We start from the raw sequence: 13,859 nt of genomic DNA on the forward strand, positions 1-13,859 counted from the left end.
TTTTTTTTTGAGAATAAAAAATTCGTGATTTAGTTGCAATTATTCATTTCTTTATTCGCGGTGTATAATAGGTTTGTAAGGGACGAATGTACGATTTTTTTATTTCAATTGATTTTTTTTGTCGGTATTGCATTCATTTTGGTCATTTTATACATTAAAAATTCTTGTTTTCCTGGGAGTTGAAAGAAAACTCATGATTTAATAACAAATATTAATTTCTTTATTCAACGTTTATAATAGTTTCATAAATAAGTTCACTTTAGGTTCTTTTCATATCGTTTCTTACGCGAATTAAAATTAAAAATTGAGGCCGAAGAAATAAAAGAGAGACTTTTTTAGAGAAAAACGTTAATGTTCTCAGCCAATAAAGTCATGTCAAGAAACTATTTTTTGATGAATCTCATCTCCTACTCTACCAATATACGATTTAAAAATTTCAATTGAAATTTTTTCGTCAGCATTGCATTAATTTTGATCATTAGCTCTCATCAATCATATTTGACACTTTTACGTATTTTTATTTTTATTTCTGTTTTCTGAGAATTAAAAAAAAACACATGATTTAGTAACAAATATTAATTTCTTTATTCAACGTGTGTCAGTTTCATAAATAAGTTCACTTTAGGTTCTTTTCATATCGTTTCTTATGCGAATTAAAATTACAAATTAAGGCCGAAGAAATAAAAGAGAGGCTTTTTTAGAGAAAAACGTTAATGCCGTTCTCAGCCAATAAAGTCATGTCAAGAAACTATTTTTTGATGAATCTCATCTCCTACTCTACCAATACACGATTTAAAAATTTCAATTGAAATTTTTTTGTCAGCATTGCATTAATTTTGATCATTAGCTCCCATCAATCATATTTGACACTTTTACCTATTTTTATTTCTATTTCTGTTTTCTGAGAATTAAAAGAAAACACATGATTTAGTAACAAATATTAATTTCTTTATTCAACGTGTGTCAGTTTCATAAATAAGTTCACTTTAGGTTCTTTTCATATCGTTTCTTACGCGAATTAAAATTAAAAATTAAGGCCGAAGAAATAAAAGAGAGGCTTTTTTAGAGAAAAACGTTAACGGCGTTCTCAGCCAATAAAGTCATGTCAAGAAACTATTTTTTGATGAATCTCATCTCCTACTCTACCAATATACGATTTAAAAATTTCAATTGAAATTTTTTCGTCAGCATTGCATTAATTTTGATCATTAGCTCTCATCAATCATATTTGACACTTTTACGTATTTTTATTTTTATTTCTGTTTTCTGAGAATTAAAAAAAAACACATGATTTAGTAACAAATATTAATTTCTTTATTCAACGTGTGTCAGTTTCATAAATAAGTTCACTTTAGGTTCTTTTCATATCGTTCCTTACGTGAATTAAAATTAAAAATTAAGGCCGAAAAGATAAAAGAGAGGCTTTTTTAGAGAAAAACGTTAACGGCGTTCTCAGCCAATAAAGTCATGTCAAGAAACTATTTTTTGAAAAAATCTCATCTCCTAGTCTACGAATATACGATTTAAAAATTTCAATTGATTATTTTTCGTCAGCATTGCATTAATTTTGTTCATTAGCTCACACAACTCGAACATTCTTCCTCGCTTCTAATCATAAAAATGGATTGTTCGAACTCCTTGCCGGATTTCCCACGCCAGTGCCCACCTACAAACAAAATTCCAGTATATTTATATTCGTTACGAGTGTGTAGAGCTTCGTCATGAATGAAGAGAAGTGTAAATGTAAATTATCACCATGAAAGGGTTTGCCTGATAAGCGGTAACTGTCGGATGCCAGACTTTTCCGGGGAGTGGAGTCATCATTTGACTAGATGGATGTACCTCCGTGGTATTTTGAGATCCAAAGGATATCCATTGAGATTCTGGAAGAATTTTTATGATAATAATTTGATAATTTTATAGCAACAATTCCATTGATTTCAATAAATATGCCAATGAATGAATATTTATAATTGATTTTTTATTCTGAAGAGGAAAAGTTTTGAACAATTTTACAGTGACATGAGAAGTTTTTTGAATTGAGCAATTGTTTCCTGGAAAAGTTTCCTCGAAATTATTCGTTATCGGGATAATGGAGTAATTAATAAAATCGGGAAGTGGAGATTTAGAAACAAATGAGAAAATATTCTACACTACTGGAAAAAGATTGGAATTTCAGACTTTTGAGCAACAGGAGGACGAGAATTTACAAATTTATTTGAATTTTCGATGAAAACATGAATATTTAGTACCAAATCACTCTTCATTTTCAATTAATTGAAATTTTGGTAGTATATTTACTTGATTTTGATGATTTGTTTATGAATTTTCATGCAATAATTCAACTGAAATCTAACGTTTTCGTTGATTTTTCCGTTTAATCGTGAATTTTTCGTGAAAATCAAATTATTTTTAACTGCAAAATGCATTTGCAAATTTATAAATCAATCATTAGAAAGCTGAAAAACATATCGACCTGAATTTTCCTGTTTTTCATTAATTTTCTATAATTTTTTAATAATTAAACATTGAACTTTGCAGATTCCTTTGTTTTTTTTCATTAAATTATGAATTTTCAATTACGAAATTCCTCGAAATTTCAGTAAAAATATTTTACCACTAACAATTCTTGTGAAAAAAAACATTTCAATTGAAAAATGCTCACCATTGTAAATCGGAAATGACATTTATCTAAATGAATTCGCAGGAGTACAAACCAATCAATGGAAAACTCAAGAATATATCTGCCTGAATTTCCTTAATTTCTATTTACTTTCAACAATTAAAAAGAAATTCACAGATTCCATTGATTTTTTCATAAAAACGTGAATTTTCAATTCCAAAATTTCTCAACATTTCAGTAAAAATATTGAAACACTACCAATTCTAAAAAACATTAATTATAATGACAAAACGCTCACCATTGTTAACCAGGAATTGCATTTATCTAAATGCATTCGCTGGACTACAAACCAGTCAATGGAAAACTCAAGAATATATCTGCCTGAATTTCCTTAATTTCTATTTACTTTCAATAATTAATCAGAAATTCACAGATTCCATTGATTTTTTCATAAAAACGTGAATTTTCAATTCCGAAATTTCTCAACATTTCAGTAAAAATATTGAAACACTATCAATTCTAAAAAAACATTAATTATAATGACAAAACGCTCACCATTGTTAACCGGGAATTGCATTTATCTAAATGAATTCGCAGGACTACAAACCAATCAATGGAAAACTCAAGAATATATCTGCCTGAATTTCCTTAATTTCTATTTACTTTCAATAATTAATCAGAAATTCACAGATTCCATTGATTTTTTCATAAAAACGTGAATTTTCAATTCCGAAATTTCTCAACATTTCAGTAAAAATATTGAAACACTATCAATTCTAAAAAAACATTAATTATAATGACAAAACGCTCACCATTGTTAACCGGGAATTGCATTTGTCTAAATGGATTCGCAGGACTGCAAACCGTATTGTCCACAGATTGCATATTATTATTGTTCATGACATGTAGCGATGGTCGCCACGAGTCGGTCCCTGTGAATGGGTTTGAAATAACGTGGCTCTGTTCATTGCCCCAGAGACCTGCTGAAGATAATAAAATTACACGTGTTACGTAGAAAGATGAAAAAAGCCCCTGTTTGTAATTCGACGCATCCTCGCCCCCACAATGGACAGACGGTAATTAAAAGTCATTGAGAAATATTTACTATTCGAGTTATTCGTTATCCACGGCGGAGATGTCACAGTGGGTGTGTCCTCTTTCAACTGCGTCTTTTTCATCATCGAGTCCAAGTCCTTCAAGGCTGCGTATCGGTCCTCCGATGGTGGGGCGTTGATCCCATTGAAATTGGACATGTAGGATTTCCCGGTTTGAGTGAACGGTGCTGATGATAAGTCAGTATCTGCAGACAGCGAAATGAAAATTATTGGATGGGGAGAGGGAGCTGGGGGGGACAAACTTTCCAATGACATCATCACTGGAAATTACGCACCTCAGGAACTATTTTTCGCCATTAAAATGTTCTTATAATCATCAGAATTTGAAAATTTGAGGCATTAAAGTCCCATGACCAGAGGTTTGTCGTCATTAATCGGGTAAAATCACCACTCGTTCACGTGATTGAATTCATGTTTTCAAAAAAATTAATTGAAGATAATTTTAAAACAATAAAATCGTGATGGGTTACTATTTTTGGATAATTAGACTGTTTTCTTGAGCGGAAGAAGAATTGTTTTGACGAGCATTGAGAGAAACGAGAATATTATTTTCAATGAAATCTTGTTTGAAGTAAACAAATTGAAGATTTATAATTTCCCAGATGAAAATATCTCTCACAAATTGAAATTAGTAAAAAAAAAATATTTTGTTCCCTAGTTATAGGTCTGCTATCATGTCATCATTATTATTCTATTTAGGAAGTCATCCATATTATTAAATATTTAATTCACCATCAATCGAAAATTTACGTCATTAATTATTTTAGTACTTTTAAAGTTCGATTAGTATATTTAAACTTTGATCAATGTAAGTAGAAGATTCTTTTAATATTGAGGAATGGGAAGATTGATGGTCATCCCTGGTCATTCCTCATTTTTGAGTATTGAATAGTCGAAACGAAAAACTACTCTCCCTTGTTTCGCATAAAACGAACATTTTTGGGAGATTAACAATTTTTGAAACAACTAAATCTACTTTTACGACAAAAATTCTTCATCTCAGAACAGCATTTATTACTGTTCTTTCGTAGAATTGTTTTAGAACATGTTTATTTTTCTCAGTGCATGCACTTCTCATTCCTAAATTGACTTCTACTTGAGCTCATCAAATGTTACGATCTCGGAAATAAATTTCAAAAAACATCAGCTGTTGGATTTCTTCATAATCATGCAGTGAGTTTTTCGCACCATCATATCCATGGAAATAAAAAAAAAACTTCTTCAATTCTCAATTTTTCTCAATTTTTCTCAATAATTAGGTTGAAACGAATCTGGTTTGAACTAGAAAAATTACAAATTGATAGTTCCCAAGATGAAAATATAATTACAAAGCGAAATTAATTAAAAAATATTTTGTTCTTAAATTGCAGGTCTGCTATATCATCATTATTATTCTGTTTAAGAAGTTCCTCATCATTATTATTCTATTTAAGTGTTGAGTATTGAATAGAGAATAATAATTTTGAAACAACTAAATTTACTTTTGCGACAAAAATTCTTCCTCTCAGGACAGAATGTATTACTCTCGACGATTTCCCATAGAATGGCTTTAGAATTCGTTTATATTTCTCAGTGCATGCCCTTCTCATTCCTGAATTGACTTCTACTTGAGCTCATCAAATTTTACGATCTCAGACATAAAATTTCAAAAAGCATCAGCAGTGGGATTTCTTCATAATCACACCACGACGTATCATCATGTTTTTCGGAAGCAATTCGCACCGTCATATCCATGGAAAAGAAACAAAATTCTCCTTTGGTTATCAATTTTTCCTCGACGATTACAGTTTTTCTGGATCATTAAGGTGAAACGAGTTTGGTTTGAACTAAAAAAATCGCAAATTAATAATTCCCGCGATGAAAATATCTCTCTCAAAATAAAATTAATAAAAAAATATTGTGTTCCCAAGTCACAAGTCTGTTAGCATACCATCATTATTATTCTATTTAAGAAGACATTCGTCATCGTTGAGTATTGAATAGAGAATAATAATTCAATTATTTAATTCAAATAATAGTTTAATTGAGAGAATAATAATTTATAAATAATAATCATGTTTCACGGAAGAAATTAGCGCCATCATATCCATGGAAGTAAAAGAAAAACTTCAATTTTCAATTTTTCTCGATAATTAAGTTGAAACGAGTCTGGTTTAAGCTAAAAAAATCGCAAGATGAAAATATCTTTCACAATGCGAAATTGATTAAAAAATATTTAGTTCGTAAATTGCAGGTCTGCTATGATATCATCATTATTCTATTTAAGAAGTCATTCGTCATCGTTGAGTACTGAATAGAGAATAATAATTCAATAATTTAATTCAAATAATAATTTAATTTAAAGAATAATAATTTATCAATAATAATCATCATCATATCCACGGAAATAGAAAAAAACGAGTCTAGTTTCAACTAAAAAAATCGCAAGATGAAAATAGTTCTTAAACTGCAGGTCTTCTATCATATCATAATTATTATTCCATTTAAGAAGTCATTCCTCATCATCGAGTACTGAATAGAGAATAATAATTTAATAATTTAGTAAATAATAATAATTTTACGAATAATAATCACGTTTCACGGAAGAAATTCCCACCATCACATCCACGGAAATAAAAACTCTCCTTCGATTCTCAATTTTTCCTCAACGATCACAATTTGTCTCGATAATTACCATTAATCACCGATTCAATAGTTTCCTGGAAATTACGAATGTGCAACTCACTCTGTGTTGAATCAAACGCCGGATTATTATCAAAATTAGCGAAGGACGGCTGTTCGATGGGCGGAGGGAAGCGCGGCGTGGAGGCAAATGAGTCCTGGGCTCGGCTGAAGTCAGCGAAATTCGCGGTAAAAGCATCGACAGGCTCGGCATTTTTCTTCTTGCCATTCGGCGTACATAACACTGGCAGTGTGCCAACATTAGGTACTCTCGGTATACTTTGATTAGATCGTCCGCCATTCAACTCCTTCCTCTGATTTGAATTCTGCAGTGTATTTGCATTCTGCGACGAATTAGCGTCGAGAGAACGATTTTTCGGGGACTTCTCGGCTAGACTTTTGGGCATTAACGAGAGTTTCTCGACAAACTGTCGATTTTTGTCGACCGCTTGGGGGGAATTATCACTGGCCATTGATGGGTCCAAGTAGTATCGCTTCAGCTCGTACTTGGCTGTCATGAGGTCCTTCATTTTTTGCTCGTCCTTAGTGTCGAGGGTCGGCTGATTATTTGCGTTCACCAGACCCAGCCATATCCTTCTGCAGTGCTCGTTTCCCCTCTCCTTTATGAACTCAATCTCCTCTTGGGTAAATGTCGCCATCGAGATTGATTTGACTCTGTGCGGAGGTGTCAAACCTCTCCTACAATCAATTGTTAAAAAGCTTCTTTTTATTTAGATTCTCTCTGAGGAATTCCAATTAATTTTCACTGGAGTTCTATTTGAAGCCCTCCAATTGACGGTTTTATGTAGCTTATTCACAGAATAAAAAATTCAATTCAAAAGGCTAGCGAATTTCCTCGGAAATTCTATTGGATTTCTATTGAAATTGTAGGAAAATATTTAATAGAAAAATGTAGGGCTTTCTCTGAGGAATTCCAATGAATTTTAAATGGAGTTCTGTTTGAAGTCCTTCAATTGACGGTTTTATGTAGCTTATTCACGGAACAAAAAATTCAATTGAAAAGTCTAGCGAATTTCCTCGGAAATTCTATTGGATTTCTATTGAAGCTGTAAGAAAATATTTAATGGAAAAATGAAGGGCTTTCTCTGAGGAATTCCAATGAATTTTAAATGGAGTTCTATTTGAAGTCCTCCAATTGACGGTTTTATGTAGCTTATTCACAGAATAAAAAATTCAATTGAAAAGTCTAGCGAATTTCCTCGGAAATTCTATTGGATTTCTATTGAAGTTGTAGGAAAATATTTAATAGAAAAATGTAGGGCTTTCTCTGAGGAATTCCAATGAATTTTAAATGGAGTTCTATTTGAAGTCCTCCAATTGACGGTTTTATGTAGCTTATTCACAGAATAAAAAATTCAATTGAAAAGTCTAGCGAATTTCCTCGGAAATTCTATTGGATTTCTATTGAAGTTGTAGGAAAATATTTAATAGAAAAATGTAGGGCTTTCTCTGAGGAATTCCAATGAATTTTAAATGGAGTTCTATTTGAAGTCCTCCAATTGACGGTTTTATGTAGCTTATTCACAGAATAAAAAATTCAATTGAAAAGTCTAGCGAATTTCCTCGGAAATTCTATTGGATTTCTATTGAAGTTGTAGGAAAATATTTAATAGAAAAATGTAGGGCTTTCTCTGAGGAATTCCAATGAATTTTAAATGGAGTTCTATTTGAAGTCCTCCAATTGACGGTTTTATGTAGCTTATTCACAGAATAAAAAATTCAATTGAAAAGTCTAGCGAATTTCCTCGGAAATTCTATTGGATTTCTATTGAAGTTGCAAGAAAATATTTAATGGAAAAACGTAGGGCTTTCTCTGAGGAATTCCAATGAATTTTAACTGGAGTTCTGTTTGAAGTCCTTCAATTGACGGTTTTATGTAGCTTATTCATAGAATAAAAAATTCAATTCAAAAGGCTAGCGAATTTCCTTGGAAATTCTATTGGATTTCTATTGAAGTTGTAGGAAAATATTTAATAGAAAAACGTAGAGCTTTCTCTGCGGAATTCCAATGAATTTTAACTGGAGTTCTATTGCAATTCCCCCAATTGACGGTTTTATGTAGCTTATTCACAGAACAAAAAATTCAATTGAAAGCTCCAGCGAATTCCCTCGAAAATTCTATTAGATTTCTATTGAACTTCTATTGAAGTTGCAGGAGAAAATTTAATAGAAAAATGTAGTGCCTTCTCTGAGGAATTCCAATGAATTTTAACTGGAGTTCTGCTAGAATTCCATATGAAAAATTCAGCCAATTGGATCAAAAATTCTAGTAGATTTTTCGTGCAAAAAAAGTAAATTGAATCCTCAAAAATTCCCCCATAAAAATCAACGCAAATAGACATTTTCCATCAAATATCTTCACCAGAATGTCTCAGAGAAAGTCCGACGTTTCCAATTAAATTATCCCCACACGAGTTACTTGAATTCTTTCTGCATTGAAATAAGGAAATCATGGAAATGCATCTCGCGGCGTTAACAGCCGCCTTATCAAAAGGGTGAGAAGGTTCATGGATAGCGACTTCTGATGCAATGAAATTGCGACATCAGCATTAGCTCAAAATAGAATTCACTTAAGCATCAAGTGAAACAAGAATATGTCGCCTCCCAGGAGCCTCTGAGTCCTCAAAAAACCCGACCCACTTATTTTATCACTACAACAAGGAAGTAAAAGGACTTATCTAGACTCCGAATAATTCAAACGGACCGAAGACTTGCTACACTGATAGAAAAAACTATTTTTAATGAGATGTTTCTTCCTAGGAACAAGCATTATATACTTGAACCAATTTCAAATAAACAAGATCTTCCGGTGAATATCAATTATTTCTTCTTGAGATACATTTACTTGAATCAAATAAAACAGTCCTTGGCGTCAAGTCACATGTGTTCACCACAAAAATCGAAAAGTTCTATTTTTTTTAACTTAATATAATCTCCAGTCGAAAAATTTTTATGGCTTCCATACCTTCAAAGATGGTTTAATTTCCAAAAAAAAATTATTTGAAGTGAAAATAACAAAACCAAGACTAATTAAAATTAAAGAATAATAATGCACTGTTGAAAAAAACAAATTTCATGGACAGTTGACTATTAATTTTCAGGACAGTGATACTGATTGTAATTTAGAGAAAAACAATAATGAAATTTCAGGTTTCACTGAAAATTCCGTAAAATTCCAGAATTTTAAGCAGCATAAAGACGAGAATTCCTCAATTTATACAAATTTCCAAAAAAAAATTATTTGAAGTGAAAATAACAAAACCAAGACTAATTAAAATTAAAGAATAATAATGCACTGTTGAAAAAAACAAATTTCATGGACAGTTGACTATTAATTTTCAGGACAGTGATACTGATTGTAATTTAGAGGAAAACAATAATGAAATTTCAGGTTTCACTGAAAATTCCGTAAAATTCCAGAATTTTAAGCAGCATAAAGACGAGAATTCCTCAATTTATACAAATTTCCAAAAAAAAATTATTTGAAGTGAAAATAACAAAACCAAGACTAATTAAAATTAAAGAATAATAATGCACTGTTGAAAAAAACAAATTTCATGGACAGTTGACTATTAATTTTCAGGACAGTGATACTGATTGTAATTTAGAGGAAAACAATAATGAAATTTCAGGTTTTGCTAAAAATTCAGCAAAATTCCAGAATTTTAAGTAGCATAAAGAAAAAAATTCCTCAATTTATTCAAATTTCCATAAAAAAATTATTTGAAGTGAAAATAACAAAACCAAGACTAATTAGAATTAAAGAATAATAATGCACTGTTGAAAAAAATCACAAATTTCATGGACAGTTGACTACTAATTTTCAGGACAGAGATACTGATTGTAATTTAGAGGAAAACAATAATGAAATTTCAGGTTTCACTAAAAATTCAGCAAAATTCCAGAATTTTAAGTAGCATAAAGAAAAAAATTCCTCAATTTATTCAAATTTCCATAAAAAAATTATTTGAAGTGAAAATAACAAAACCAAGACTAATTAGAATTAAAGAATAATAATGCTCTGTTGAAAAAAAAAACAAATTTCATGGACAGTTGACTATTAATTTTCAGGACGATGATACTGATTGTAATTTAGAGGAAAACAATAATGAAATTTCAGATTTTGCTAAAAATTCAGCAAAATTCCAGAATTTTAAGTAGCATGAAGAAAAAAATTCCTCAATTTATTCAAATTTCCATAAAAAAATTATTTGAAGTGAAAATAACAAAACCAAGACTAATTAGAATTAAAGAATAATAATGCTCTGTTGAAAAAAAACCAAATTTCATGGACAGTTGACCACTAATTTTCAGGACAGTGATACTGATTGCAATTTAAAGGAAAACAATAATGAAATTTCAGGTTTCACTGCAAATTCCGTAAAATTCCGGAATTTTAAGCAGCATAAAGACGAGAATTCCCCAATTTATTCAAATTTCCATAAAAAAATTATTTGAAGTGAAAATAACAACACCAAGAATAATTAGAATTAAAGAATAATAATGCACTGTTGAAAAAAAACAAATTTCATGGACAGTTGACTACTAATTTTCAGGACAGAGATACTGATTGTAATTTAGAGGAAAACAATAATGAAATTTCAGGTTTTGCTAAAAATTCAGCAAAATTCCAGAATTTTAAGTAGCATAAAGAAAAAAATTCCTCAATTTATTCAAATTTCCATAAAAAAATTATTTGAAGTGAAAATAACAAAACCAAGACTAATTAGAATTAAAGAATAATAATGCACTGTTGAAAAAAATCACAAATTTCATGGACAGTTGACTACTAATTTTCAGGACAGAGATACTGATTGTAATTTAGAGGAAAACAATAATGAAATTTCAGGTTTCACGGATTTTAAGCAGCATAAAGACGAGAATTCCTCAATTTATTCAAATTTCCATAAAAAAATTATTTGAAGTGAAAATAACAAAACCAAGACTAATTAGAATTAAAGAATAATAATGCTCTGTTGAAAAAAACCAAATTTCATGGACAGTTGACTACTAATTTTCAGGACAGTGATACTGATTGTAATTTAAAGGAAAACAATAATGAAATTTCAGGTTTCACTGCAAATTCCGTAAAATTCCGGAATTTTAAGCAGCATAAAGACGAGAATTCCTCAATTTATACAAATTTCCATAAAAAATTATTTGAAGTGAAAATACCAAAACAAAGAACAATTAAATTAAGAATCAGTTGAATGCAGCCGAAACCCCTAATTTCTGGACGACTGGGCCGCATTTTATTTATTGATTAAAAGTAAATAAATTGAATAAATGAAAATTTCTTTTACTTATTAAATTCATTAAACGTGCATTAAATCAATTCCAAAAATAATTGATCCCGTGATTCCACGCGCTTAATGCTATCGCAAAAAATCGCTATCGCTAAAATAATCATTCCAATTTTCATTTTATTTATGGAACATTCAGCGCAAGTTGAAATCGTCCAGGAATTGACCTGTTTACCCCAGTCACCAACGGAACAACAAATCGTCAATCATTTCCCTGCAGACGTGAACGAAATCTGCATATGGAACAACGAAATTCCCGTGTGAATCAATGAGAAACTTAGAGAAAAATGCGACGCGTGTGACTAAGGAGGTATGACGAATTATTTTCCCGAGGCTTGTTGCTTTATTTCTGTCGAGCCGAGTGCACTCTTGCTCTTTACCTCATTATCGCCATGGAAAATCTAAACACGCGACATTGTTGAGGGGCTATTCGATACGGAGGTTTGCATTGAACAGATGCAGAGGTTTTGCTATAAAAAAAAAAACTTAAAGATCACAGGATTCGCTGGGGACGAGGAGCCAACGGGGTGGGGTAAAATGGACAATTTGACATTTTAATTTTTTAAATATCAATAACTTAAACAAATTTATGAATCGAGGTCAGTCTAGGGCCTAGACTCCGGGCCCATCGCAAGGGGGAAGACAAAAGAAAAAAAATCCGTTTGATCGACAATTAAAACGTCACGAGCATCAACGCCAAAAGACAACAATGAAATGACCTGTCAATTGACGCGTCCCAGGGGCTCCAGATGATTTTTTTCAGGGGCCGAATGGGACTGGGGTAATTAACACCGGGGGAATAATTACGGGACTGGGTAACGGGGTTTTGAGAGTATTTTTGATCGGCAGTCGAGCCAACGCTGTTTGGCGCTAATGTTTCTTATGTAAATGGTTAGACACGAGGAAGTGCAAACTGGGATTCAATACTCACAACATTCCGGAGCATGAGGTGCAGACGAACGAGCCAATTGTCATGTTTACGTACGTTGGTCCACGCTGTCTGCAATCGAAACACTCTTTATTACCAACTTGTGACACTAGTTCGCGGAGGATTTTGAGATGCTTCTCGTCCTGCTTTCTCTTCGCCGACGCCATGATTTTACTCGCTTCCTACGGAGCTACGCGGCTAACAGGGCACTCTGACCGTTTGGCTCTTTATTCTTTTTTTTTCTACGGGTTTTTTAGACGGGGGAAGGTAACGCCGCGGTGTTACCTCAGCAACTGCGCTCGCGGAACTGAGTCAATCCACTGGGCAGTCGAGTGAACAGAGACGGGAGATGCACGGGCTTCGGGTGAATGCGGCCGAAAGACGAGAGCGTTCGCAAAGGCATCGGTTTTTACTGGGAAATTGTCGAACAATCCGTATTACTAGCCCAAATCTCGAAACTGCGAGGTGTCGATTTTTTTTAATCGAATAAAAATATCGATCTGTGTTACTCAAGAAACAGCCCAAATCTCGAAACTGCGAGATGTCGATTTTTTTTAATCAAATGAAAATATCGATCTGTATTACTAAAAAGCAGCCCAAATCTCGAAATCGCAAGGTGTCGATTTTTTTTTTAATCGAATGAAAATATCGATCCGCGTTACTCAAGAAGCAGTCAAATATCAAAATCGCGAAGTGTCGATTTTTTTTTTAATCGAATGTAAATATCGATCCGTGTTACTAAAGAAGCAGCCCGAATATCAAAATCGCGAGGTGTCGATTTTTTTTTAATCGAATGAAAATATCGATCCGTATTACTAAAGAAGCAGCCCGAATCTCGAAATTGCGAGGTGTCGATTTTTTTTAATCGAATGAAAATATCGATCCGCGTTACTCAAGCAGCAGTTCAAATATCCAAATCGCGAAGTGTCGATTTTTTTTTAATCGAATGAAAATATCGATAAGTGATACTCAAGAAGCAGCCCGAATCTCGAAATTGCGGGGTGTCGATTTTTTTTAATCGAATGAAAATATCGATCCGTGTTACTCAAGAAGCAGTCCAAATCCCAAAATTTCAAAGTGTCGATTTTTTTAAATCGAATGAAAATATCGATCCGTGTTACCCAAAAAGCAGCCCAAATCTCGAAACTGCGAGGTGTCGATTTTTTTTTAATCGAAAGAAAATATCGATTACCAATGCAAACAACTGT

General features: G+C 32.2%; 1 protein-coding gene across 2 annotated transcripts; it reads right to left on the bottom strand.

The window, feature by feature from the left end:
• Nucleotides 1-197: 197 nt before the first annotated feature.
• Nucleotides 198-13,010, bottom strand: LOC107038964 (arf-GAP domain and FG repeat-containing protein 1). Of its 2 annotated transcripts, none has more exons than XM_015258346.1 (6): nucleotides 12,655-13,010; nucleotides 6,464-7,098; nucleotides 3,729-3,923; nucleotides 3,436-3,603; nucleotides 1,756-1,883; nucleotides 198-1,666 (listed from the first exon to the last, which is right to left on the bottom strand). In XM_015258346.1, exons 1-6 carry the CDS (start codon nucleotides 12,816-12,818, stop codon nucleotides 1,613-1,615), a joined length of 1,344 nt encoding a protein of 447 aa, XP_015113832.1. In that variant the 5' UTR covers nucleotides 12,819-13,010; the 3' UTR covers nucleotides 198-1,612. The 2 variants fall into 2 exon arrangements, with proteins under 2 accessions (XP_015113832.1, XP_015113831.1); XM_015258345.1 differs by having other exon boundaries at nucleotides 3,436-3,606.
• Nucleotides 13,011-13,859: the final 849 nt, after the last annotated feature.

The sequence above is a fragment of the Diachasma alloeum genome, unplaced genomic scaffold (assembly GCF_001412515.2).
Source record: "Diachasma alloeum isolate Michigan unplaced genomic scaffold, Dall2.0 Dall_scaffold_00289, whole genome shotgun sequence".
In the NCBI taxonomy this organism is placed as follows: domain Eukaryota; kingdom Metazoa; phylum Arthropoda; class Insecta; order Hymenoptera; family Braconidae; genus Diachasma; species Diachasma alloeum.